The sequence below is a fragment of the Myotis daubentonii genome, chromosome 12, assembly GCF_963259705.1.
Source record: "Myotis daubentonii chromosome 12, mMyoDau2.1, whole genome shotgun sequence".
NCBI classification, from domain to species: Eukaryota; Metazoa; Chordata; class Mammalia; order Chiroptera; family Vespertilionidae; genus Myotis; species Myotis daubentonii.
In genome coordinates, this window is record NC_081851.1 from 60749565 (window position 1) to 60775814 (window position 26250).

Genomic DNA, 26250 nt, shown 5'->3' on the forward strand with positions numbered 1-26250 from the left:
GGACTATTGCATTCCCCTAGGCCAGCGGTTCTCAACCTATGGGTTGTGACCCCTTTGGAGGTCGAACGACCCTTTCACAGGGGTCACCTAAGACCATCAGAAAACATATATATAATTACATATTGTTTTTGTGATTTATCACTATGCTTTAATTATGTTCAATTTGTAACAATGAAATTGGGGGTCACAACATGAGGAACTGTATTAAAGGGTCGTGGCATTAGGAAGGTTTAGAACCACTGCCCTAGGCTGATACCATATGGAGGAGAGTACCACCCAAGAATAATGGCATCTGCTAGTGTTGGAGAGGGACTAAGCACAGTGGTCCTGGCAGCTGTCTCCCCAGAACCACAAACCCCAGTCTCTCCTCATGGGACTCCAGTCTGCTCCCACTCTCTCAGCCAGAGCCTAGGGTAAGTGGCTGCAAATGAGATTTTGTGTGTTGGACCTTTAAGAGGGTACCTGTGTCTCTATGACTCCTGCTTCTCCCTGGCAGACAGAATTCCCTCTGATTTTCATGGCCAGGAGTTATGTGGGTGCCTCTTCCTGGCTCTGGTGCTCTGGGATGGGGAACCAAGCTTGGGATTGAGACCCCAGCTCCTCAGGAGGAACCTCTGCAGCTGAGATATCCCTCTTCAGTCTCTGCCCTTCCTCCCAATCTCAGTATGGCTTCTGTAAATCCTTGGTTATAAGCCTTCTCTTCAGCTAGTCTTCAGTTGGTTGTTCAAGTTGATTGTTCTATATTTTAGTTGTAATTCCAATTTGGTCCTGGGAGTAGGTGATTGTAACATCCATCTACACCACCACCATCTTGGATCATCTCAGAGTGCTTTGATTTTTAATAACAAACCTATAAAGTAGGCAGGACAGGCTTTTTATTAAAATACTAAAAAACTCATCTGACACATGAGAAATGTGAAGCTAAGAAATCAATTAATTTTCCCCAAGGTCACACAGAAGTAGAGTTAAAATTTGATCCTTAATTTTGTGTCAAGTTTCTCTCCATTATATTGCATATTTTTCTGTACATTCATCTTTTTTATCATCCCATTACCTACAACATTAATATTGGAATCAGAAACCTAAGGCTGAATTCCACACTGAAAAAAAAAAAAAAAGCTCACCTATGTGCCTACTTCTGTTCAAAGTCCTATGAAATAAAAAAAAGTGTACATCACTCATTTCTTTTCAGTAATATGCATCTGAGAAACTGCACATTACTGCCTGTCACAAGGTTGTGAATTCTTTTAACACTCCTTCTACTCTTTTTTTTTTAATGTGGAAAAACTTGCATCTTGATATGGATAATAATATATAAAGAAGAAAAAGACTTTTAATATATTTTCACATGTTTAAAAATTTTATTGTGGTAGGAAGAATCAATGTTAGCTTTATCCTTAAATGAAATGGGCTTATTTATTTATTTATTTATTTATTTATGTATTTAGTCCAAACTGTTCTACTAGCTTAGATTTGTCATTTTCACTTTACAGCAATTAGAAGAAAAGAGTGAAGATCAAGAAGACAAGGAATGTTTGAAACAAGCAATAACAGCTTTACTTAATGTTCAGAGTGGGATGGAAAAAATATGTTCTAAAAGTCTTGCAAAACGAAGACTTAGGTGAATATTTTTGCTTTTTTATAATCCTTTTTTTCACCTTGAATATTATGGTATAAATTCAGAGATCCCAGTTCCCTTCTCAAGTAAACAATGAAAAAATAGTTTTAGTGACAAGCTTGGTCTTTCAGAGGAAGTGACATCAAAGCCAAGAGAATTTGTTATTGTTTGAAAAACCTTTCATATTGTGCATTTTCCTTGCATACTCCCAGACAAGACCTCCTGAGAGTCAACTGGTAAGCTCAAGGAGAGATAGAGCAAATGTATTGGATAGATTTACATCAACATCATTGTTCTGTCAAGGTATCCCTTATTTTAGGGAGTATATAATTTGAGGCATTAATTCTGATACTATTGCTTCCAGTTTCCTAATGATAATATGTGCATGTTTTTTTAACTTTGGGTCTTGAGCATTTCTAAATATGTTTTAAACCTCTTAAGTTACTGTTTTTCACTATATTGGGCTACTTTCTAATATTTGTTTTTCTAAATATCTATAGCTAAGGTAGAAATAATTATTCTGTAGCTGAATTTATATGGCAGAATTTTGTCAATAGTCATTTTTCTTTTTAGAGCACTAAAAGAAATGTCTCTATTGTGTTGCTTGTTTCCAAAATTGTGCAATTTTGTAACACTAACATCTTTCTAGAATTAGTGAAAACCTTCCCAACGTAACTTTTTAAAATATACTTTTACATTGCCCTTTATTTACATGAATTTTAGGTTCTCTGTTGTCTGTGTACTAATAATGTTTTTTCCTTTATCCCAGTGAATCTGCATGTCGGTTTTATAGTCAGCAAATGAAGGGGAAACAACTAGCAATCAAGAAAATGAATGAGATTCAGAAGAATATTGATGGTTGGGAGGGAAAAGACATTGGACAGTGTTGCAATGAGTTTATAATGGAAGGAACTCTTACACGTGTAGGAGCCAAACATGAGAGACACATATTTCTCTTTGATGGCTTAATGATTTGCTGTAAATCAAATCATGGGCAGCCAAGACTTCCTGGTGCTAGCAATGCAGAATATCGTCTTAAAGAAAAGTTTTTTATGAGAAAGGTACAAATTAATGACAAAGATGACACCAATGAGTACAAGCATGCTTTTGAAATAATTTTAAAAGATGAAAATAGTGTTATATTTTCTGCCAAGTCAGCTGAAGAGAAAAACAATTGGATGGCAGCATTGATATCTTTACAGTACCGGAGCACACTGGAAAGGATGCTTGATGTGACAATGCTACAGGAAGAGAAGGAGGAGCAGATGAGGCTCCCTAGTGCTGACGTTTATAGATTTGCAGAACCTGACTCTGAAGAGAATATAATATTTGAAGAAAACATGCAGCCCAAGGCTGGAATTCCAATTATCAAAGCAGGAACTGTTATTAAACTTATAGAGAGGCTCACATACCATATGTACGCAGGTAAGAAATAAGAAGTTGCCTATGACTTTTATTTTCCTGCTTCAGGCTGATTTTCTCTGCTGCACTGGTCATTGTGCCTAAAATAGAAAGCAAACTAACACAAGACCTCCGCATTATCAGAGTTCTTTTTTTTTTTAATTGAAAATACTGCCATTTATATTTCTTCGAAATTTTATACTTTTTCCTATCACATTTACATATATTATTTTAACTTTACAACTAGAGTTATAAATGAGAAACTAAATGTCACTTAGCTAAATTTACCCAGTTAGAAAATGGCAGCAACAAAACTAAAAGTAGTGATAAGTCATCATCATTAGGGTCTTTCTTGAAACTTTTTTACATCTCTGCCTTTTTTTTCTTTCTGTTACTGAGATTATAAAATCAGTTAAAACATTACTATACATCCATCACCAAAATTGTGCTAGTAGTACAAACATACACAATACTGCTTTTTCTTAATTTCCATTCCTAAAAATTAACTAAATTTGCCAATCCTGGAAATCATTTAAGTTTTCAGTTTCTTTGTTTGTTTTGCTTTTTACAACTGCTATTATTGAAGAAAACAGTTTCACCTTAGCAGGGCAATTTTTAAAGACTAATATGTCCAAAATACCTACGAAGATTGCTAGAGGCCGAATTAAATATAATGTTTAAGAGGTAAGGAATACATATAACGATTCATTTTTAAGTAATTTTATTTCTTCTAATAAAGTTAAGTAACAAATGATAATCTAATGTTCTTCAACCTTCAACTTCCCTATATACTGGGAGGTTTGATAATTGTAAAATACTATAGAGTGTGGTATAGTAGAAAGAGCATTGAATTTGGATTTATACCTTCACTCTATATAGTTCCTTAAGGTCTCAGAACCTCAGTTTTTCATCTCAAAAATCAGTGTGACAACAGCTACCTTAAAATATGTTGGAAAGAGTAAGTGAAATACTGTATGTCAAAGCTCTTGTAAATATACATGCAAACTTATTTTCAAAGAATGTTTTTATTACCAAAATTTATAAAATCAAATGTAAGTATTATTATTAAATAGTTGAAAGTGGATGTTAACCTAAATCTCCATACTTCTTGCTTAAATATATTCTTATCTCCAGAAATGTGTTTCTGGGGAAATCTTTTTTCAGGTTTAAAGTCCTATAAGTGGGTTCTCACTTCTCTCTAGAAACAGTTTTGGAACCAGTTCAATTAAGCTTTTAAATATATCCATTAATCCACTGTAATAAAGGTGAATAGTATTTGATATTGTTAATCAATTTGATGTATTAAATGTCCAGTCAGAACTATTTGTATGTCCTGGAAATTATCAGGGCCACCTTGCAAAAATGTAGAATTAGGTTAGAATATTTTTATCAGTGACATCAAAGCACTTTATAAATATAAAATTGTTTCATTATCTCCACATGTCTCTGGGTTGAGTAAGCCAGTGTTTTGTTTTTATTTTTTATTTGTCCTCCAATTGGTAGTTCTTTTGCTAGCCTTTTTCATGGCAAAATAATGTGTTTTCCATAAGCTAATTTTAAAAGCAGTTTGGCTTTTAAACTAAGCCCATGGCTGAAATATGATGAATATAGTGAAAGAAGACTAGTCTGGGATTCCAATTTTACTATTGATTTTTCACTTAGAAACTTCTATAATTAGTGTATGTATTTTACTGACGCTGAAATAAGTAAAGGCACAGGGAATTTAAATAAGCTGCCTAGGATTTTACATATGAAACTGTTTTTGAGAGAAGGTACAATTATCAGTAATTAATATAACTTATATATTTAGTTGTTTTTCATTAACTTCTCTTTAAGATCTAGAATACAACTACAAAGATGTTTTATTAAATTACCCAAAATTTGTGGTTGCAAAATACTTATTTCTTTGCTACTTTTTTCTTTTATTGTTTAAAGTATTACAAATAGTAGAACATATGTCACCTTTTTCCCCTATTGACCTCCCCCCAGCCTCCCTCCCACCCCCGGCACATGCCCTCCCCCTCTTAGTGTCTGTGTCCATTGGTTATGCTTATATGCATGCATACAAGTCATTTGGTTGAAATTTTTAAGGCTATAAAAGTTCAATTTGTTCTTTTTGACACATCGTTCTGATTTTTAAGTGTCTTAGAAGATTCACAGAATTTTTTAGCTTAAGCTTTCTAAATTGTCCATTTTATTTTAAAAACCTTTGAGTTCTTATACTGTTTAGAGTAAAATTAATTCTCCTAATCAATAGTAAAACTCCTAAGACAGAAGTTTTACTATCTTTTCCTACAGAGAAATATAAATTGCAAATGCTGAAGACTTACAAGTGTTTATTATCATAACTCAGTGGTATTTGAACTGGAAGACATTTGATTCCAAAATTTGTAATACAATTGCTTCTATAAAACTCAATTGTTAATGATTAAAATTTTATTTATTTAAGTTGCATGCTGTATTTCACAGAACTTATAATTGTTAATGCTAAAAATTTTCTTTAAACTGCTGTATTTCACAGACCTAACATAATTATTAATAAGTAGTTGCAGAACTACAATCAAATATTTTTTTCTGGAGAACTGCCTTTATTTAATTATTTTGAAAGAGAACACTTTTTTCACTTTATGGACCTTTTTTATTTTTATTTTTTGAGGACACTTTAAAACAAACAAAATTTGAACAAGCATAGCTGCCAGTTTTTCTATAAAGTTGGCAGTCTTCTCTTAATGTACATGCTAGCCATGTCTGTGGACAAAGTACTTTTGGCATGGTATTATATTAGCTACTTTTGATAGTTGCTCTCACTTATATTAATTTTTAGCTTTTGAATAGAGTGATATTTTAAATGGTCATCTTTTTAATTAATATAAAATACTTAAATTTCTAGATTTATAGAACTTTGCAAAGTTAAGTATATTCAAATCTAAAGTGACAAGATTGTCTTTTTTTTTAAGTTTCTTAAAAATTCCTTTCCTTAATTTCTTAAAGAATAAAATGCCAATGTTGGTTTTAAAAGTGTGTGGCTAAGTTTTTTTACATTTTTCTTTTCCTCTTTTGAGGCTTAATTTACACTGTTTTATCTTAAGTCCTTAATGTATTAATGGTATAACTAGAATCCACGAGCAGCTTTTGTGAGTTGTGTTTACAGCACATACAAATTAGTAGTATTCGTTTGTTTGGGCTCTCTGTAGGGTCTGTTACTGACTGTATTACTGCCAATAGAGTGTGCTTTTAATAGACCATCTATAAATTTGTAAAACATGAAAGCAGTAATTTTTTAAGCAGTCGAGTTCACATGAACTCTGAGTCCTCACTGCAATGAGAACAGATCAAATTACCATTTTTTAATTGATGAAATTATTACATATGTGTCCTTATCCCCACGTTACCCCCTATCCTCCCACTCATGCCCTCACCCCCCTGTCCATTGGTTAGGCCTATATGCTTGCATATAAGTCCTTTGGTTGATCACCCCCTTACCCCCAACCTCCCCTACCTTCCCTCTTTAAGAACTATTGGTCTGCTCTTTTCTTTTTTTTGAGGGGATGGGTGTTGGTTAGTTGGTTGGTAGGTATTTATTGGAGAATATACAGTGCAAGTTGTGGCTTACATCGAAACAAAAGCTAAAATTTACCTTGCACATTTTAATTATATTGTATAGAATTATAATAAGACATTGATTATAATACAATGAGAAACTAATAACTATCAAGAACTACTTACAGGTAATTTTTTAGATTATAGCTTGGTCACACATTGTCATAAAAAGCAAGAGGGAAACTAGTTTAATATTACTTAATTCAGACTTCACTTTGTTTCCAGTTAACTTGATCCCTCAAGTATTTTAGCAATAATTTATGAAATAAAGCTATAGATTACTAGTGTTAGATGAGGTGACCAATTCCTTACTTTATAGACAAAAACCCAAGGCCCCTGAAGCTTATGTGATTTGCCAGAAGTCATATCAGCAGGTAATTACAGAATGAAGACTAGCCATTAGGTTTCTTGACCCTGAATAGAATATACTTTCTGCCTTATTACACTGACTCATACAAGGTGAATTCTTTTAATTATAATATTTTTATTATGTGTATTGAATAATAAAAATAAAGAAACATACTTGCTTGCCCGGACAGCCTGCATGGCTCAGTGGTTGAGCGTTGACCTATGAACCAGGAGCTCATGGTTTGATTCCCGGTCAGGGCACATGCCCAGGTTGCGGGCTCAATCCCCAATGTGGGGCATGCAGGAGGCAGCCAATTGATGATTCTCTCTCGTCATTGATGTTTCTGTCTCTCCCTCTCCCTTCCTCTCTGAAATCAATGAAAAAAAAATATTTTTAAAAAATAAACTTACTTGCTTGGTTTGAATTGCCAGTATACAAATGGCTTATTAATTTCTGGAAAACAGGTCTATGAAGATACAGTCAAAGCAATTTTTTTTCTTATTGAAATAGGTAATAAGTTCTAACTATAAACTTTCATTTTAATTAAAATATTTTATTATTTAGTTACATACTGGTCATCATAACTTTATTTTTTTTAACAAAACCCAGTCATTAGTCTATCTGTAAAAGAAAGCTTTCTGGGAGAAAAAATTAAATGTAGGTGAGTTAGAAAGTGCTTACTTGCTTAAAAGATTGCAACAGGGTCTTATATGGAATCTAAGATCCAGTGTTTCTGGACATATAATGATTCACTAACTATATCAGAACTTTGGAATTCACCCAAAGAGCTAAGGGGAAATTATCTAGTTAGACGGAACATTCTGAATCCAGCATGGATAGGAAGAGATGTTTCCTTCCTTGTCTATACAGTAAGAAGGCACAAAGCAACATGCATAAAGAAGAGGAGAGTAGGAATTTCACTTTGGTTATAGTTACAGGAAATAAAGTACAAATTAATATTGAGACTTAACATGGGTAAAGAAATGTTTGGTGATGCTATGTCTGGTTTGTTCTGTTTTAGAGAAATGAGGTGAGTTTGAGGTAGAGGTAATAATTCAGAACTGACATTATATGGAAATAAAAGCTTTTCACATTGAAGTGTGGGGAAAAGGTGTTTCCCATGCATGGTGAACTTCCCTTTCATGGAAAACGATACTGGGGGGGGGGGGGGGGAGGCCAGTTGATACTTTTCTTTAAAGTATTTACTGATATTTTATGCCTTCATATAGAAAATCCTCAAAAATCTGTATCAGATTTCTTTTGAGTTTGTGTGCTGTATAAGCTCAGTTTGTGTGTTTTAATTTAGGGAAAAAAACCTTTTCAGTAGTTTTTGATCTATAGGGCAGTGCTGTTCTATTTTTAAATTCTCCTTTTTTAAGTGTTTGTGCGTCAGCATAGCGGTCTGTTTCCTTTTGTAAGGAATTCAAGAGTGATTGTTTATAAATCCTTGTTGAGGAGCTTATTGTTTCTTGTAGCTTTTTAAATGGCTGTATTAAAGGGAGAATGATCACGTGAACACACATCCTGATGAACTGGTTCACTGTGGTGACTGGGGGAGGGGTATTCTTTACATAAATAACTCTAGTTAATAAATATCTCATACATTTCATTGACCTTGCCAAATAAAAAGTCATGTAGGGATCAAAATAAGTATATAAGATAAAAAGGATTGAATTTATCACCTAAAATCTAATCTGCTATATTCTGAACATTAATGTAAGTATATTCTGAGTTCCTCAGATTTTGAAGAACTGTGCAATCTGTATAAGAACAGTTTTAGCCCTAACCGGTTTGGCTCAGTGGATAGAGCGTCAGCCTGCGGACTGAAAGGTCCCAGGTTCGATTCCAGCCAAGGGCATGTACCTTGGTTGCGGGCACATCCCCAATAGGAGGTGTGCAGGAAGCAGCTGATCGATGTTTCTCTTTCATCGATGTTTCTAACTCTCTGTCCCTCTCCTTTCCTCTCTGTGAAAAATCAATAAAATATATTTTAAAAAAAAAGAACAGTTTTAGAGTGAGGGAAAGGGGCAGCTAGAAAACCAGCAAAAATAGTAATTATAACTCATAACCTGGGCCTAGACCAGGAACTTGATGGGGGTTGGCAGGTATTTGCTTAGAGAGAGGGATGCTGAGCAGCTAGTGAGTGTGGTAGAAATCTCAGTACAGGAATTTGAGTCAGAAGAGAAAAACCACAGAGGAAGTTTTTGCCATTGCTTATATTGAAATCTATTAGGGTTTAGTTTGAGAAAGAGGTTTGTGGAATTATATCCATAAGCAAGTGATAAACAGAAAAAAGAATTATCAAAATAGTTTATTTTAATTTTCTCCACAAATATTTGTTTATGCTTATATTTTAAAATCGAACCAGCCTGGCTTATGTATTTTTATGCATTTGCCTTCCATTGTCCCTGAAATAATCATTTTATAATATAGGTAGATAACTGCTACTCACAACTAATAGAGGCAATATGAAACCTAGCTTGTATGATTACCTGATAAATGTAAGTAGGTCCTTTGTTTTCTTTTTAAGAAAACTTGTTTATTGATTTGAGAGAGAGAGAGAGAGAGAGAGAGAGAGAGAGAGAGAGAGAGAGAGAAACATCGATTTGTTGTTGCACTTATGTATGCATTCATTGGTTGTTTCTTGTATGTGCCCTGACCTGAGATAGAACCTGCATCTTTGGCATATGGGAATGATGCTCTAATCAACTGAGCTACCCAGACAGGGCCAGTTCTTAGTTTTCTTACAAAATATATAACCTGTCTTTATTAGTGGGTATTTTAAAAATATCAATTATCTTAGTCCTTTATATCACCAATAAGCTAAAGGTCTTCAGAGTAGTGTGACTTGGTTACAATCACTGAAATGGGGAAATCAATAGAAATAAAATTAGCTTCTGAAATATGTATCCTTTTTGTATAAAATTTAAAATGCAGATGTTATGTCCTTTATTAATATTAAAGTTATTCATTCATTAGTAAATTTCCACTGCGTTAGACTAAAAATAGTCTAAATTAATAAGTCCTGGTAATATATGCAGTCTTTAAGAGAATTTTTTGAAAGTACTTAAACTTTTGCCAAATTTTTGGTTTATTTTTAGCCTCTGCTGGTTTTTTTCTTTTGGCAAGACTACTCATTTCTAATCAAGCTAAAAACAACTTAAACTTGAGTCACTTCAGAACTTAGTACAACTGATGATTGTGGGAGTGTTTATTTCACTGCCAGCTTCAGAAACTTCTGAATGCAGTGTACAGAAAGGCACAGTTGCTATTTCCTAAAATCTGGACGAAGGCTTAACAAGAAATACAGAATCACAATTAGACTGCCAATTTTTCGACGACTTGCTAGTGCCTTTGCCCAAGATCCTGAATTAATATTTTATGTAAATTTCTATAGTGGTTATATAATTTATGGATTTTCTTTCCAGTTAGATCTCATAGCAGCATAAACATTAAGAGATCCTTTAACTCAGGGAGATCATGTGATGCAGTAGGAAAAAAAATCAGGAATTACACAATCTAGGTTATGGTACCATCTCTGTCACTCTATTGTGTGACCCTTGATAAGTCTTAGTTGCTTCTCTCATATGTAGAAAAGAAAAAATATCCCAGGCCCTATCAGTTCAGGGAAATCGTATACATTTTGAGAATGCTGCTTGAGAACTTTGCAGAACAGACATCAGGAATTGAGGGGATCCCCTGGACCGGTGTGGCCCTGATGCACAAACATGACTCTCAGCATTGTCATCAGTTACTAATGGACTGAAATGGCCAGAGGTTTTGGTTTAAGATGAAAAGACCACTTTATTTTATTTTTCTTATTTCTCAATTTATTAGACATTATTTATAGTTTACAAAAGGGTGAGCTTTCACTAGGTTGTAATTTTTACATCCAATATTAATATCATTATAGATTTAAAATAAACTGCATTTTTATTATTTACTATAATAAATATTTTTTATTTTTTAAATTTATTGTTGAAAGTATTACAGATGTTCCCTTTTTTTCCCCAGTGACCCCCCTCCAGCTCTCACCTGCCCCCCAAGGCCTTCACCACACTATTACCATTTTAAAAATCGAATGCCTTTAAAAATAGCCAATTTTTTAAAATAATTTTTTTAATTCACTAAGAACTTTTATTCTCTTTTTCAACTTAAAAGTACCTTGAATACCCCACAACTTATCAGCCTGGCAGGTGTCATTTGAGAAGAAATGGATCTGGATATCGATTTTAGACTTTTAGACTGAAACAAACTTTTCTTTTAAAAAAAGGATGGGTCACCCTAAATTTGGAACAGAAATCAGGGATTCTTGAAGTACTTTGTACTAAAGATCGGAGCTCTCTCTCCAACAGTGACACCTCAGCATCTCTACATAGCCACTGCTTTTGTTTCCTAAACACATGATGTTTTGAGTAGCCTCACCTTACAAATAGATTTGCAGAACAGGAAGAAGATTCTTGAAAGGGAGGACTGTGATGAAACCGATATAAATCTCTGTTTTAAAATCTTGTACAGCCTTCTGTTTTAAAATCTTTTCTTCTGGATGAGACATTAGTCTTTAACGTTTGAGGAGCTCTGTAACTGAAGACAAACAATAAAATACCAACAAAGGAAATTACTAAAGGGTTGTATGTGTTTAAATTACTTTTATCAGTAACCCACTCTAGCCTCAGAAGGTATAAAGCAAAAGGAGAAGAGGGACATTTAAAACCAGTGTATTTTTTTAAAATATATTTTTATTGATTTCAGAGAGGAAGGGAGAGGGAAAGATAGAAACATTAATGATGAAAAGCATTGATTGTCTGCCTTCTGCATGACCCCTACTGGGGATTGAGCCTGCAACCCAGGCATGTGCCCTTGACCAGAATCGAACCTGGGACCCTTCAGTCCGCAGGCTGACACTTTGTCTACTGAGCAATACCAGCTAGGTCAAAACCAATGTATTTTTGTCATTAAATTTTTCTTTAACTTAAAAAGGCATTATAATCTTAAATTCAAGATTGTCTGTCAATTTATTATCTTGATGACCATATATACTAATCAGTTGGGAAATAGATTTCAGTTTTGTGGTAAGTCCATGAATTAGCTTATTGGGGGGGGGGGGGGGGAGAGTTAATGTATTATTTTATTGTAAGGTTAAATTTAGGTTGGTTCTTAATCAGACAGAATCAGCCTAAATAGAAATTTTCAAAAAAAATTCTGATTCTTGCTAAATCCTATGCTAATAAAAGGCACTGCACTTCTTATAAATGGTCCACAGTGTCTATACTAGTATAGCCTAACAAAAATAAAGGTATGTACTTGATACTCTGAATGAGTTTATCATTCAGCTAGAGGCCTGATGCATGAAATTCGTGCATGGATAGGGTTCCTAGGCCTGGCAGGGCCGATCTGTGGGGCGATTGGGGGGCCCACACTGGCACCTGCCTTGGCCAGCCTGGCACCTCCCACTCGCTGGCTGGCTCCACCGCCCCCCACTGCTGCCACCGGTCACCTCCCTCTGCGGGGCGACTGGCGGTGTGATCGGGGGGCTCCCGCTGGCACCCACCGGGTGCCTGCGGGCTGGATATAGCTCCTGCATTGAGTGTCTTCCCCCTTGTGGTCAGTGCGCATCATAGCGACTGGTCATTCCACCATTCAGTCGATTTGCTTATTAGGCTCTTATTATATAGGACTAGAGGCCTGGTGCACGAAATCGGTGCACTTGGTGGGGTGGTCCCTCAGCCCAGTCTGCACCCTCTCACAGTCCGGGAGCCCTCGGGGGATGTCCAACTGCTGCGGAGGCACGAGAGGCTGCTGCAGAGGTGGGAGAGGCTCCTGCCACCACTGCTGCACTCGCCAGCCATGAGCCCGGCTTCTGGCTGAGCGGCGCTCCCACTGTGGGAGCGTACTGACCACCAGGGGGCAGCTCCTGCGTTGAGTGTCTGCCCCCTGGCAGTCAGTGTGCATCATTGCGACTGGTTGTTCCGCTGTTCGGTCGATTTGCATATTAGCCTTTTATTACATAGGATAGAATTAGAGCTTACCAGGCCATAAAGTAAAATAGGGAAAGGATTCTCCCAGTAAAAACTCAAGTTAATGAACTCTTTCCTCTTCCTTTTAAACGACTCTTGCAACTAAATGTGGACCTTGATAAAATTTGAGTTATAGAAGTGATTTTTTTCCCCACTGTGGAAAAATGTTTCTCCCCCTCTTTATATAGAAGATGACAGCCCAGGTCTCTTGTGCTGATGACACAACTTGAGAGAATACTATCAGGCAAAGACTGCAATAGGCCAGGCCTGGGGAAGTGGTCATACTCAGCCAACGACCTGTCTTACTTCATGGAGATGTGAATGAAAAGTAGGTCCTCTGCTGGCAGGGGTCAGAGACTCCTGCTTTTATGACTGAACCCTCATTGTGATTATTTGAAATAAAAGAAATTAAAAAATGTGAATATAACTAAATCAGCATACTCTGCACATTTAATAGTTTTAATAACTTATAGGTGTTTGTAGCATCTTTTAGCAGTTTTAATTAAAGAAAACCTTTAGCAAATAAAGTAATTTAGAAACTGTATTTAACGTTATAAGATACACTTTCTAGTTGTGTGCTCTGTTAACATGATTGAAAGACACCTAGACAACTGATCTTAGATAAGTCAGTCTGGATGTCAGGAAAAGTAATAGATAACTGCTGTGGCCTTTCTCTTTATGAGGGAGATAAACCAACTGGTGATGTTCTGAGATCCAGGCAGCAGGTAGGAGCTTCTTTCCATGCGTGGCCTTTGCCTTTCCCTTCTACCCTTCACATTCTTGTGGCCAATAATGAGTTTAACATCAGCTAGTCAGAGTTGTGCAGAGGTCAAGAAAATAGGCTGATGTAAAATTTTAGTATCCATAGTTTTGCCACTAATTTAAGAAGCACTAAGTCTAGCAGTTCATTATAAAGTCCAAAGCATTCTATGTGGTCAAAACATTTTAAAATAGACTATTTTATCTCTTTTGAAAATGTAAACAATAGTTTTAATCATTCTGAATCAAATATTTTAATAAGATTTTTTTCTTTTTCTTCTTAGATCCCAATTTTGTTCGGACATTTCTTACAACATACAGATCCTTTTGTAAACCTCAAGAACTACTGAGTCTTATAATAGAAAGGTCTGTCAATTTTAAATGTTTAAATTATTTTTTTTAAGATTGAACTAAGATCTTATATGTTCTTTGGAAATATATTGGATGAGTTTAAATTGTAGTTCATGAGCACTTTTTAAAGAAACAAAATCTCTTAGAAGACCATTATTTTATAATAATATGTTAACTTTGATTATTTAAATGTATATAAAATACATAATTTAGACTCAGGAAATTCAAATTTTGATGATTTAGATGTTCTAAACAGAATGTTTCAAATCTACCACAAGTTAAAGAAAATGGAGGTTGTCAGTAAACAAATACTATAATCAAGAAAAGTGTTTCATTCAGCCAAAGATCAGTCAACTTTTCAAGCATTACCCTTAAAAAGTATTATGTTAATTGACTTAGCATAATTACACGAGCCAGAAATGAATATCCATCCCATAACTTTGTAATCATATTTATTTTTAGATTTGAATGTATCCTTTATTGTGTTTCTAGTTAGCTTTATCTATAAGATCATTAACCGTTACATTATAGAAACCTTGTTTTCACATTATCCTTAGTAATTTTTAACAGTGCTCTCTTGATTGTGGAGACTAGTAAAAAGATTTGTAGTTTTCTATTTGTATAATTTGATTATAGTTAATATTTTCATTAGTTTATTCTGCTTTATGTTAGGTTTGAAATTCCAGAGCCTGAGCCAACAGAAGCTGATCGCATAGCTATAGAGAATGGAGATCAACCCCTGAGTGCAGAACTAAAAAGGTTTAGAAAAGAATATATACAGCCTGTACAACTGCGGTAAGATTAGATAAGTAACTGAAGTAAATAAGTCTTTATTGAACTTTTGTTTCAGAGTTAAAGTAAATAAGGATCTTTTCCAAGTAAGGAGGAGGTAAGAAGTAAAATGAGTGAAAAGCAATTTCAGAAATTATTGTGTAAGTCTTAATTAACAGGATTTTAAAAGTGGTAGGCCACTTATAAGATTATTTAATTTGCCCAGCCAGTATGGCTCAGTGGTTGAGCATTGACCCATGAACCAGGAGGTCAGGGTTTGATTCCCAGTCAGGGCACATGCCTGGGTTGCAGGCTCCATCCCAGTACGGGGCGTGCAGGAGGCAGCCGATCAATGATTCTCCCTCATCATTGATGTTTCTATCTCTCTCCCTCTCCCTCTCTCTGAAATCAATAAAAACATACTTTTTAAAAAAGATTATTTAATTTGGTGAAAGTTACTCTGTTTTCATTTATACCATTCATTGTAATAAACATTTATATCGGAGTTCCCATGTAATTTAGTTATTCTTCTCTGTTAATGCCATAGAGTATTAAATGTATGTCGGCACTGGGTAGAGCACCACTTCTATGACTTTGAAAGAGATGCACATCTTTTGCAGCGAATGGAGGAATTTATTGGAACAGTAAGAGGTATGGTATTTTTAAAAGTGAATTTATTGGGTTGATATTGGTTAATAAGATTATATAGGTTTCAGGTGTACAATTCTGTAATATATCATCTGTATATTGTATTGTTTACTACCCTGAAGTATGATTTTTTGTGTGCCTAGTTTTATGTGAATAAAAGTACCTATATAGTGACTATCAATTGATATCATTACTGGTTATTGTTGTTAAGAGGTGTTTGTAGTAGTGCCAGCATAATAGGAAAATTTCAAAATTTTCATCAAACCATATTTTTGGCCTACAAATTGCTCAATAATCACCCTGTTAACCAATGTATTTTCATTTAGTAAACCAACTTATTGGTTACTTTGGAATTGGAATAAAAAAGTCTCAATTTATGCTGTCTTTACTCTTATCTGAAAGTACGTGTACCAGAGGACAATTAGGAACTATTGTGCCATTATGACACCACCCATGGAGGTTACTGAGCCACCATTAGGTGAAGAGTGCGTACATCAGCGAGGCAGCAGAGCGTAGTGAACTGAGAGCCGAGAAGCAAGAGTTCTGTTCCTAACACTGCCAATCATCAGATACATGACTGGAAAAAAATTACTTTGATTCTTTTCAGACAGCTGAGAAAAGCACACATTTAGAAAGGGAGACAAGAAACAGAGGCCACCAAAGAATCTTTTGAAAATCTGTTTGCTACATTTCAGAAAATGTAACAATGGTATTACATAATAGTCATTATCATATAAAAGATGGTTCTTGTAGCAGCATCTACGCCTCCAGGAATCATTTTCAGGGGCCACTTTGATTCTTTGTACTTAAGTTTCCTCATCAGTAACATGAGGAGCTAGGCTTTATGATCTCCAGAGCTTCTCTTCTAGTTTTAAAGATTATGTGATAGTATAAGTATGTCCTGGATAACTTAATTTCCATTTCCATTGTACATGCTAAATGAGAATCAGAAAATAAAGGGTTCAATAGTAGTACTTTCATGCATAATACAAAACAAAGCCACATTAAAAAAAAAAAAAAAACTCATGCAAAAATGAAGGACTTAGTCCTCTGGCCCTGTTTGGTTTATGAAATGCAATATTGATTAGATTAATGGTGACTGTATAATCTATCCTTATAAGTCTCTTGTGTGTAAAAAAATCTTTGTTTGGAGGATTATAAAATATTTAGAACTGAAGCTCAGAACAACAAAAGTGAAAAATCTCTACAAATAAATTACTTTCTAATATTTAAGAAGGATATGGAAGAATATAAGCCATGTGAAGAAAAATGAGATTAGGATAGGGAACAGGGAAATGATAAAGGGGAACTTCCATTTTTAAAATTTTGATCATTTAAACTTTTTATAGCAAAGATATAATCAGGTATCACTTGTATGATTTTAAACTTTTTTAAAATATCAAGTAAAAAATATTTAAATATTATTTTAAATGTATTTCAGGTAAAGCAATGAAAAAATGGGTTGAATCCATCACTAAAATAATCCAAAGGAAAAAAATTGCAAGAGACAATGGACCAGGTCATAATATTACATTTCAGAGTTCACCTCCCACAGTTGAGTGGCATATAAGCCGACCTGGGCACATAGAGACTTTTGACCTGCTCACCTTACACCCAATAGAAATTGCTCGGCAACTCACTTTACTTGAATCAGATCTATATCGGTATGTAATTTGACACTTAAGCTGAAACGTCACTTTTAAGAAATTAATTTTTAAAATGAAATACTGGTTTCTGCTTTATAGGATTGGAATAAGACATAAATGAGATAGTATATGAAGTGTTTGGTAATAAGGCTCCTCTCTTTCACTGCCTGATCCCCCTTGCTTTGTCTGGATTTACAGCTTCTTTCTGTTTGCAGTCACCCCTCGTTGGTAAAGCAAAGTTCAAATCCTAGCTTTACTATTTGCTGGCTTGGTATTCTTAGGCAACTTTAACTTTCTTTTGTAACTTGCATCCCTCTGCCTATTCGTTCCTTCGAGTAAACTGGAGCGACTATTGCTTACTCCTGGGGCTGTTGTGAGGTTTAAAATACTCGTATGTACAGTGCTTAGTGCAAAGTAAGGGCTCAACAGCTTAGCGACTGCCATTATAATTATGAATTTAAATCATGGCCAGTTACAGCCTTTTCAGTTGTTCTACATGTTAATAACTACTATTTAAAAAATGTCTGTTTACAGTTTTAAATGAGGATTATTTAGAATTTCGAGCTATTTTTAATTACTAAATGAAGAAAGGGACTAAATTTACATATCTCCTTCCAACAAAGATCATTACTAAGTCTCAAAAATCAGTGTTACAATCTATTTTATTTATTTCCCAGGACTCTTTTGTGGTTGAGTTTCCCTCTTCCTTTAGAGGGGAGAAAAAAAATTTTTTGAACTGTAGTGATTACTATGCCCTCAGTGAGCTGATTATTTTAACAGATATATCATTACTTAAAAGAACTACCCCAAACTTGTTAGATAATATTTGTAAGTCCTGGGAAAGATATTATGAAGAAATCCCAACCTTGCCCAAAGCAAAAAGCTACTATAAAGCAATAATAAAAGTACATTGGTACGTGCATAAAAATATGTTTAATATATATAAAAAGATGCATAATTAAAATTTTTGTTATATCTTGTCATAAACATTTCTGTTGATATAAGTGGAAAGTTTATATGGGAATTTAGTTTTGTTTACTTATTTACTTAATAAAACAATATACTGAGGGGAAAGTATCATATAGAATTATGTATTGATGATTTTAGAGCTGTACAGCCATCAGAATTAGTTGGAAGTGTGTGGACAAAAGAAGACAAAGAAATTAATTCTCCTAATCTTCTGAAAATGATCCGGCACACCACTAATCTCACTCTGTGGTTTGAGAAGTAAGTATTACTGACATTCTTAACATTTCATTGCAATCAGATATAAATTTCATTGCAATTCTATTTCTATATGTCTCACTTCTTGTTTTGTTCCTCTTCTTTATTTTTGCACTGAGTGAAGTTTTCTAATGTAGCATTTTAATTTCATTAAAATTTTTTCATTAAAAAATTTTGATGGGTTTTTTTAGTGGTTGCTTTATAGTTTACCATATACATTTTATCAGGATCAGCTTCAGATTTGTATTAGCTTAATTTCAGTTATGTATAGAAATGTTACTCCTATATAGCTCTATTTCCTTTATCCCCCTTTTTTGTGATATTATTGTAATACACATTACATATAGTTAATGATGCAAATCTAACAATACATTGTTTTAATTATTGCTTTAAACCATTTGCTGTCATTTTCTTAGCCCATTACAGCTTTATTATTACCCATCTCCTTTGTGCAGTTATGGCAATACTAGGGGCCCAGTGCACGAATTCATGCACCTTGAAAGGAACTGTGGGCTGTGAGGCTACTGTGGGCCCAGGGGCGGGTCTTGGCCCATCCTCCACACCCCCACCCATCCACTCCTGCTGTGGCCCCAGGTCCCTGTCTGCCAGCAGCCCCCCTCCCACTGCTGCCATTGCCATGCGCTGACAGCGCTGGCCTCACTCACACCCGCTGACAGCATGGAGCAATTGGGGCCATCGCCAGCAGCAGGTGCGAGCGGGGCCAGTGCCGTCAGCGGGTGCAAGTGGTGGCTGCTGCCCCGATCGCCCCTCAGGAGCAGGGGGAGGTGGAGAAGCCCTCAGGGGTGATCGGGGCCCGTGCTAGGTGCCGGCAGCAGGTGGGAGTGGGACCATTGCCGGCAGCGGGTGTGAATGAGGCCATCACTGGCAGCGGGTGCGAGCGGTGGCTACTGGCCCTGATCGCCCCTCAGGAGCAGGGGGAGGTGGAAAAGCCCTGAGGGGTGATCAGGGCTGGCAGCCGCCACTTGCACCTGGTGACTGTGCCGAGTGATCAGGGCTGGTGCCAGGCGCCAGCAGCAGGTGTGAGCACCGGGTGGGACCGCGGTACACAGGAGCAAAGAACTTTCAGTAACCACCAGAGGTTCAGCGACTGGTGCCCGCCTTGGTCTGGCGCCCCTGCTCACCTGCTCCACCATCCCACCATGGCCGATGCCCGCCGCGTTCCACGTGCTCCCCTCGTGGTCAGCGCACGTCATAGTGACCCATTGTTCGGCTGTTCAGTCTATTTGCATATTAGTCTTTTATTATATAGGATATTACACTTCCCTTTGTTATAGGCCCAACAATACATTACATACACCTTATTTTATACAGTTGTTTTTTAAATCACGTAAGAGAAACAGTAAGAAAAAATAGCATTTATAGTGTCTTATATAATCACATGATTACCTTTACTGGTGCTCTTTCTTTGTGTGGATTCATATTACCATCTGGGGTCACTTGTTTTCAGCCTGAAGAACTTCCTTTAGTATTTCTGGTTCAGTGGGTCTGTTAGCAACAAATTCTCTCCCTTTTTTTAAATCTGGGAAAGTATTTTGCCTTCACTTTTGAACAATAGCTCTATCTTCAAGTTAACTAATTATTTCTCTGCCAGTTCAAATCTACTATTGAGCCCCTGTAGTAAATTTTTTATTTTAATTATTGTACTTTTCAGTTCCAGGGTTTCCATTTGATTCCTTTTATAATTCTGTGTCTTCAGTGATATTCTCTATTTCATGCACGTTGTCATCATGTCTTCTTTTTTAAATCATGCTTTCCTTTAGTTCTGTAGACATAGTCATAATGCCTACTTTGAAATATTTTTCTGTTAAACCTGACATCTGGTCTCCCTCTAGACAGTTTCTGTTCCCTGCTTTTTTTCCCCCCAGTGAAAAGGTAGTACTTTCCTGTTACTTTGCATGTCTCTTAATTTTTGTTGGAACTTGATATTTTAGCTATTCCTATCCCTCAGGGCTTATTATCATTACTATTTGTTTGTTCAGTGACTAGCTGGGTTATTTTAGTGAAGCCTGTTCTCCTCAGACCTTCCCCCATGCTGAGATAGTAAACTGAGATGTTCCTCTTCTGGCGGAACATTAGGGTGTGCGTGCCCACAGTCACCCTGAGAAGGCAGGGCAAAGGTGGGGCTTTCTTTCACTCCGTCTTTGACCACACCCAGCTGTTAAACTCCAAAAATTCCCTGATGGCATACATTTTCTACAAAGTAATCCAGTCATATTGTATCTCCCTTGAAGGAATGGTTTCTGAAATCTCTGTTTTGATATTTGTTCTGACCCCAGGGGGGCTCCTCCCAGCTGCCTTATTCTCTAGTTTTCTCCTGCAAACTAGTTTGGCCAAAAGTCAAGGCTGTACCTTCATTAGATCTACAAATCTCCCAATTGCTCTTCATCACAACATTCACTGTTCTTGAGAGCACCCTTAGGTTTAAACTTCTCCACACTATTTTAAATGATAAGAGATTAGAGCTATCTATTTGAGCCTAGACTCGAACTGGGGACAATGGCAAATTTTTTTGACATTCTTGCTCTAGGAGCTGAGTGCTTAGTGGTGGTGGTGGTGGGGTATGTAAGCCCTCTCATGCATGCACACGAACAGTAGCCTGAGGTCCTCTTGGCTTGCTTCTCTTGGCATAGAACCACTGCCTCAGGAAACAGGGAATGGCTATCTTCCCAGTATTTTCAGTACGCCACATTTAAGGTAGACCCCCTCCACAGAAATTATGCAGGAGAAAGGAGTCCCACTTCTCAGCTGCACTCACCTGGGACTTAGCCTCAGCAGCCAGCAGCTCAGAGCAGAATGAGTGAAATGCTGAAGTCCTGCTACTCCAGGGAAGAAAGCCCTCTAGCTGGGAGCTGGGTGGACAGGCAGCTGTGTTCTTGGCTGCAGCAGTCTGCAGTAGACCACTACGCCCCACAACCCCCAGAGGTTCTCTGGCAGGAAGAGGGGAGAAAGCAGTCTTTGTTCAAATACCACAAACTCTTGCCTCTCTCTTACTGAATTTTTGTAGATTCTCCTGAATAGATATTTCTTCATTTACTATTTGCTCAGAGGGCCATTTCCAGAGACTTTGAATATTTATGGGTATGTATGTATATGTACATAAGTGTGTATCTGTATCTACAAATATATATATATGCACACATAATTTTTCACCAGTTTCACTGAGAAGTGAATAAACAGAGCTCCTTACACTGTTATGTCAGAAGTCCAGAATCTCAGTGCAATTTTTGTTGTTGTTAATCTTCATCTGAGGATATTTTCCTCATTGATATTTAGAGAGAGTAGGAGGGAGGGAGGCAAGAGGAGAGACACATCAATTGGTTGCCTCCCGCATGCGCCCCGACCAGGGCCAGGGATTGAAGCTGTAATCCAGGTACATGCCCTTGACTGAGAATCAAACCCAAGACCCTTTGGTGCATGGGCCAGTGCTGTAACCAATGAGCAACACTAGCCAAGGCACCTCAGAGCAATTTTATAGTTGGGATCAGAGATTGGAGTTTTATGTATTGGCCATATTTTTTTCTGAATAAAAATAATACAACTATTTGACTAATATTTTATAAGGATTATATGAGGTTTCCATAGATCATATTGGAATTACAAGAACAAGAGACCAATGACATAAGGGAATGACTGGAACATAAGGGAGAATGTGGTTAAAGACCCGAAAGAGATTCCTAAATATAAAAAAAGCATTCCAAGTAATCTGAAAGTTAGGACTTCCTTATATTTATGTTATTTCTTCTCAGCCTCTAAAATGTAAGACGTTAGAATTTGCCCTCTAAGTGTAGTTTCCTTATTTCTTCATTAAGTTAAATAACTACATTTCAGTATGCAGAAGACTTTTTCCATCATAAGTAAAACTTATGTCTGTAAAGAGGAAACATAACTGATCAAACATAGGGACCATTTCATTTCTGTTTTATTGTTTTTAAAGATTCCTGAGAATGCATTTCCTGCTCTTTTTCCTTTTTCTTTTTTTTAAATTGTGTTAAGAATACTTAGCATGAGATTCACCCTATTAACAGATTTTGTTCACGTACAACACAGCATTGTTATCTATAGGCATAATGTTGTACAGCAGATCTCTAGAATTTATTCATCTTGCATAACTGAAATTTTATACATATTGGTTAGCCACACCCTGTATTTCATTCCCCATAGCACTGTGCAACCACAGAAGCCATTCTGTTCTTGGCTTCTATGGATTTGATTATTTTAGATAAAACATGCAGTATTTGTCCTTCTGTGATTGGTTTATTTCACTTAGCATAATGTTCTCAGTGTTTATCCATTTTGTTGCATACTGCAGGATTCCCTTCTGAATCATATTCTGTTGTATGTATATACCACATTTTCTTTATCCATTCATCCATAGATGGACATTTAGGTTGTTTCCATATCTTAGCTATTCTGAATAGCATTGCAATGAACATAAGAGTGTTAATATAGCTTCAAGATCCTGATTTCAATACTTTTGGATAAATTCCCAGAAGTAGGATTGCTGAATCATATGGTAGTTCTATTTTTAATGTTTTGAGGAACCTCCATAATGTTTTTCCTGCCTACACCATTTGCATTCCCACCATTAACAGTGTACAAGCGTTCCAATATCTACCTTTTCAGTGTGAAAGATTCTTGTTCATTTGCCACAGTGGTTCTTAGCCATGGATGTGCATTAGAATTGTGGTCACCTATGAATAAATCACTCCAGACTTACCTGGTTTTTACAAAAGCTGCACAGATGGTCTGTTTGTATGCCTAGTTAATATCAACTGAAATAGTTACATGAAAGATGTAAATACATTATACTTATCACATTTTTAAATGTCTAACTAGCTACCCAAAATCTATAATAATAAAAGTGTAATATGCTAATTGGACCAGACAGCCAAACGACCTTCCGGATGTCCTTCCAGACGACCTTCCCGATGAAGCTGGGGCTGTGAGGGCCAAGCCACTTGCACAAATTTTATGCATCGGGCCTCTAGTATGATACAGTTGTAGAGATCTAACTAATGTTTTTTTAAAAAATATATTTTCTTATTGATTTCAAAGAGGAAAGGAAAGGGAGAGATAGAAACATCAGTGGTGAGAGAGAAATATTGATCAGCTGCCTCCTGCACGCCCCCTACTGGGAATTGAACCCACAACCTGGACATCGAGCCCACAACCTGGGCATGTACTCAACCAGAAATTGAACCATGACCTCCTGGTTCATAGGTCAATGCTCAACCACTGAGCAACACTAACTGGGCTAGCTAATGCTTTAAACACATACATGTGTTGTGTTTAATTTGATAATAAGGCAAATTGTGATAGTTTTGTAATGGTTTTTTTTTTCTTAGTGTCAGACCAGCCTCATCAGAGTATGATGTAATCTGAAATTTTACATTTTAAAAAATGTTTAACTTTGATTTATTTTTATTTTCCCCATTTATGTGTTCTATTTTTTTCTTGGATTATAAGGTGTTTGACATTACATTATTGAAAACCAAGTTTAAAATGTCTTTTTCTTTACTGATAAATAATTAGTAAATCTCTCAAATATTAGAAATGGAGAGTAAATGTTCACTGAGGAATTTATGTTCACTTCCTTTTAGATATTTACCAGAATATATATATATATATATGTATGTATGTATGTATACACACACACACACACACACACTAGGGGCCCGGTGCATGAAATTCGTGCACTGGCGGGGGGGGGGAGTGTCCCTCAGCCCAGCCTGCCCCCTCTCACATACTGGGAGCCCTCAGGCATTGACCCCCATCACCCTCCAATCACAGGATTGGCCCCTTGCCCAGGCCTGACGCCTCTGGCCCAGGCATCAGGCCTGGGCAGGGGACCCCCAGACCCCTCCAATTGCTGGCTCTGCCCCTTGCCCAGGCCTGACGCCTCCGCCAGAGGTGTCAGGCTTGGACAGGGGACCCCCATCTCCCCCCGATCACTGACTCTGGCCCCCGCCCAGGCCTGAGGCCTCTGGCCCAGGAATCATGCCTGGGCAGGGGACCCCCATCTCCCTCTGATCGCTTGCTCCACCCCCCGCCCAAGCCTGACACCTCTGACCCAGGCTTCAGGCCTGGGCAAGGGGACCATCATATCCCCCCAATCCCCGGCTCCGCCCCCCACCCAGGCCTGATGCCTCTGGCCCAGGCATCAGGCCTGGGCAGGGGACCCCCAGCCCCCCGCCCAGGCCTGATGCCTCGGCCAGAGGAGTTGACCCTCATCACCCTCCGATCACCAATCACTGGATCGGCCCCTTGACCAGGCCTGAGGCCTCCGGCAGAGGTGTCAGGCCTGGGCAGGGGACCCCCAGCTCCCCGCGGTGGCAGGCTCCGCCCCTGCCCAGGCCTGACGCCTCTGGCCTAGGCGTCCGGCCCGGGCAGCGGGGACCCGCAGCTGCAGCGGCCCCACGATCATGGGCTTCGCTTTAGGCCCAGGCAAGGGACCCCTAGCTTCTGGGACTGCCAGCTTCGACCGTGCCCAGCTCCCATCGCTGGCTCCACCCCTGCTTCCTGCTATCACTGGCCAGGGCGGCAAAGGCGCCTGATTCTTTGATCATGGCTGAGGGGCAGGGCAAAGGCGGCCCCTGTCAGTGGCAGGGGGCTTCTTCCTGCTTTCCCTTTCGCCTCCCTGCATTGTGCCTACATATGCAAATTAACCGCCATCTTGGTGGTGGTTTGCATATAGCCCTGATTAGCCAATGAAAAGGGTAGTGTCGTATGCCAATTACCATTTTTCTCTTTTATTAGTGTAGATATATATACACTTTCCAATGATTTTTGATATATAAGTGCTTTTATTTCATTGACTTTTTCCCCATGTAATTTTTAAAAATTTTACTTTCTTGTTGTTGTTAATCCTCATCTGAATATATTTTTCCATTGATTTTTTTTTTTTTTTGAGAGAGAGAGAGAGGAAGGGAAAGGAAAAGATGGAGAGAGAGAAACATTGATGTGAAAGAGACACATCAATTGGTTGCCACCCACGAGTGCTTTGACTGGGGTGGGGAGCACGCCTGCAACTGAAGTACATGCCTTTGATAGGAATCGAACCTACAACCCTGGGCCGACTCTCTAATACAGAGCCAAACAAGCGAGGGCAAACATTTTTATTCTTGATTGTGGTAAAATACTTCTACTGAATTTTTACATTATAATGCTTATGTAACGAGCTATTCCTAGAAATGTAGCTAATTATTTCTGATATCAAAGGAAGAAATTAATCACTAAAATCTTGCAATTAGATGAAGAGTAGGAAGCACAGAATTCTTGCACTCTAGAATAAATTCCCCTAGCACACACCCACATCCCCTAAACCAGCATGTTAGACTCATCAGTTAATTCTAATGCTGAGAGAGGATGCACCAAATACATAGGAAAATGATTGACTGGTTGATGGTATTAGTCTGGAAGAGAGTAAAGAGCAGCATGCCTGCCTATCAAGTCACTGCTTTATCTGCCAGTCTCCTACTATTCAACTATCATTCTGAATATATAATCTCTACAGTTACACTGATAGCCTCTCCATACTCCACATTATATTATTTACTAAATTCTTTAACCCATATCTTTGTTGGGAAAATTCCACATTTTTAAATTAATTTCTGTCTTTGATTCCCAGATGTATTGTAGAAACTGAAAACTTAGAAGAAAGAGTAGCTGTGGTGAGTCGAATAATTGAGATTCTGCAAGTCTTTCAAGAGCTGAACAACTTCAATGGTGTCCTTGAGGTTGTCAGTGCTATGAACTCATCACCTGTTTACAGGCTAGACCACACATTTGAGGTAGGTTTGCATAGGTGTTTTATTTTAATGAACTTACTGCATTTCCTGTTCTACG

At 37.3% G+C, this 26250-nt stretch overlaps 1 protein-coding gene across 3 annotated transcripts in view; it reads left to right on the forward strand.

The window, feature by feature from the left end:
* The window catches only part of SOS1 (SOS Ras/Rac guanine nucleotide exchange factor 1), a 113155-nt gene that overhangs the window by 66581 nt on the left and 20324 nt on the right, over nucleotides 1–26250 (forward strand). For all 3 annotated transcript variants that reach the window (XM_059660051.1, XM_059660049.1, XM_059660050.1), the window contains exons 9-16: nucleotides 1494–1621; nucleotides 2388–3043; nucleotides 14029–14110; nucleotides 14768–14890; nucleotides 15414–15517; nucleotides 16956–17178; nucleotides 18268–18387; nucleotides 26033–26195. In XM_059660051.1, coding sequence (XP_059516034.1) covers nucleotides 1494–1621; nucleotides 2388–3043; nucleotides 14029–14110; nucleotides 14768–14890; nucleotides 15414–15517; nucleotides 16956–17178; nucleotides 18268–18387; nucleotides 26033–26195 — 1599 coding nt within the window. The remainder of the gene's footprint in view (nucleotides 1–1493; nucleotides 1622–2387; nucleotides 3044–14028; nucleotides 14111–14767; nucleotides 14891–15413; nucleotides 15518–16955; nucleotides 17179–18267; nucleotides 18388–26032; nucleotides 26196–26250) is intronic.